General features: G+C 44.4%; 1 protein-coding gene across 1 annotated transcript; it reads left to right on the forward strand.

Annotated features, from left to right (window-relative positions):
* Positions 1–729: 729 nt before the first annotated feature.
* LOC145780354 (uncharacterized protein F54H12.2-like) lies at positions 730–1,746 on the forward strand. Its single transcript, XM_082592055.1, has one exon. It carries the CDS (start codon positions 730–732, stop codon positions 1,744–1,746), a length of 1,017 nt encoding a protein of 338 aa, XP_082448181.1.

Here is a 1,746-nt window from a genome sequence, read left to right on the forward strand (position 1 = left end):
GGTTTTTACTCTATCTATTTGTATTGTGACGTGGTCGAACCACGCGTAGTCGGTGACACTTTAGCTCCCTTGTTGGGTGTCATACCGGTGGAGGGGAAGACTGGTGATTACATTTATCGAAGAAGTGAAAAAGTGCACTATCATCTTGTGCAACGAAAAAACTTTAGTACCATACATATATCACTGCGAGACGATCAAGGCAATCCAGTTCTATTTGAAACAGGAAAGGTAGTGGTGACTCTTCATTTTCGAAAAAGACTTCTTCACCAGCTATAATGCCCTACAAGCCAGCGTTTTGTTGCAATGCAAAAGCTTATGAAAATTATTATGTCTCACAAGTTGGGCATGGAACTCCAGGCTTTTTTACCGGCGCTCAATATCAAAACGGTTATGGGTTGGGGAGTATTTTTTCCAGTCTAGGCAAAGCGGTTTTACCTCTCTTTAAATCAGGAGCCAAAATGGTTGGCAAAGAAGTTTTAAAGACTGGTGCACAGTTCGCCTCTGATGTATTGGGAGGGAAAAGTGTCAAAGATGCGGCCATACAACGGTCTAAACAGGCCGGTATGAACTTGTTAAAAAGAGCTGTAACCCCAACCAAAAGAACTTTCCAACCCCCGCCACAAGAAGCCTTCTTCTCATCTCCTTCAGCTAAAAGACCGAGAAAAAGCAAAAAGTCTACTAGTTTGAAAAAACGCAAACGAAAAGCAGTCGCTCCTAAGGACATCTTCAATGGGTAGTTTGATTCATGAAAAGTCCTGTGAGGGATTGAAAACCGAACTAGATTTGTTTTCTGTTCCGCCAACACAAACCAGTTTAGAACAAGGACATTATGTCGAACATCGTCCCCAATCTACTCTTACCGACAGTGGGCCTGTTGAGTTTTTACTTGTGGAAGAAGGCGACTACTATATTGATTTGGCCAACACCCTACTTTACGTTCGAGCCAAAGTGGTCAAGAACGATGGGGCAAATTTGGATGCAGATCAAGCCGTGGCTCCGGTTTGCAATTGGCTGCATAGCCTATGGTCTCAAGTCGACTTGAGCCTCAACAACACCCAGATTTCTCAGTCTAATCACACGTATCCGTTCCGTGCCTATTTAGAGACACTTCTCAGTTTTGGAAGCCCAGCAAAGACGTCACAGCTATCGGCCAATCTGTGGTACAAAGATTCCCACGGAAAGTTTGATACGCTCGCCGCTACAAATAGCGGCTTTAACCAACGTAGACTATTGACAGCGGAAAGCCGATCATTGGACATGATGGGAAAACTACATCTGGATGTAGCCTTTCAGAATAGGTATTTGCTCAACGGAGTTGAGATGAAGCTCAAGCTGACTAGAGCCTCCGACGCGTTTTGTCTCATGGGAGAAGGAAAGGTCAAACTGGAAGAAGTGGTTCTTTTCTGCAGAAAGGTTAAGCCAAGCGATGCAGTCAGGATCGCCCACATCAAGGCCCTCCAATCTGGAACAGCCAAGTATCCGATACGCCGTGTTGAAACAAAGGCCTTTACTGTACCTCAAGGGAATCTTTCTGTCACCAAAGAAAACTTGTTTTTGGGACAGTTACCGAGGAGAGTTGTCATTGGTATGGTGGATAATGCGTCTTTCAATGGTACGGCCACTAGGAATCCTTTCGATTTCAAGCACAACTCTACCAACTTTTTAGCTTTGTACCGCGATGGTAAACAGATCCCGTCACGACCTTTACAACCCGATCTAGAAATGTCATTTCCTTCATCCGCATAA

This window comes from Aplidium turbinatum, chromosome 11, assembly GCF_918807975.1.
Source record: "Aplidium turbinatum chromosome 11, kaAplTurb1.1, whole genome shotgun sequence".
NCBI classification, from domain to species: Eukaryota; Metazoa; Chordata; class Ascidiacea; order Aplousobranchia; family Polyclinidae; genus Aplidium; species Aplidium turbinatum.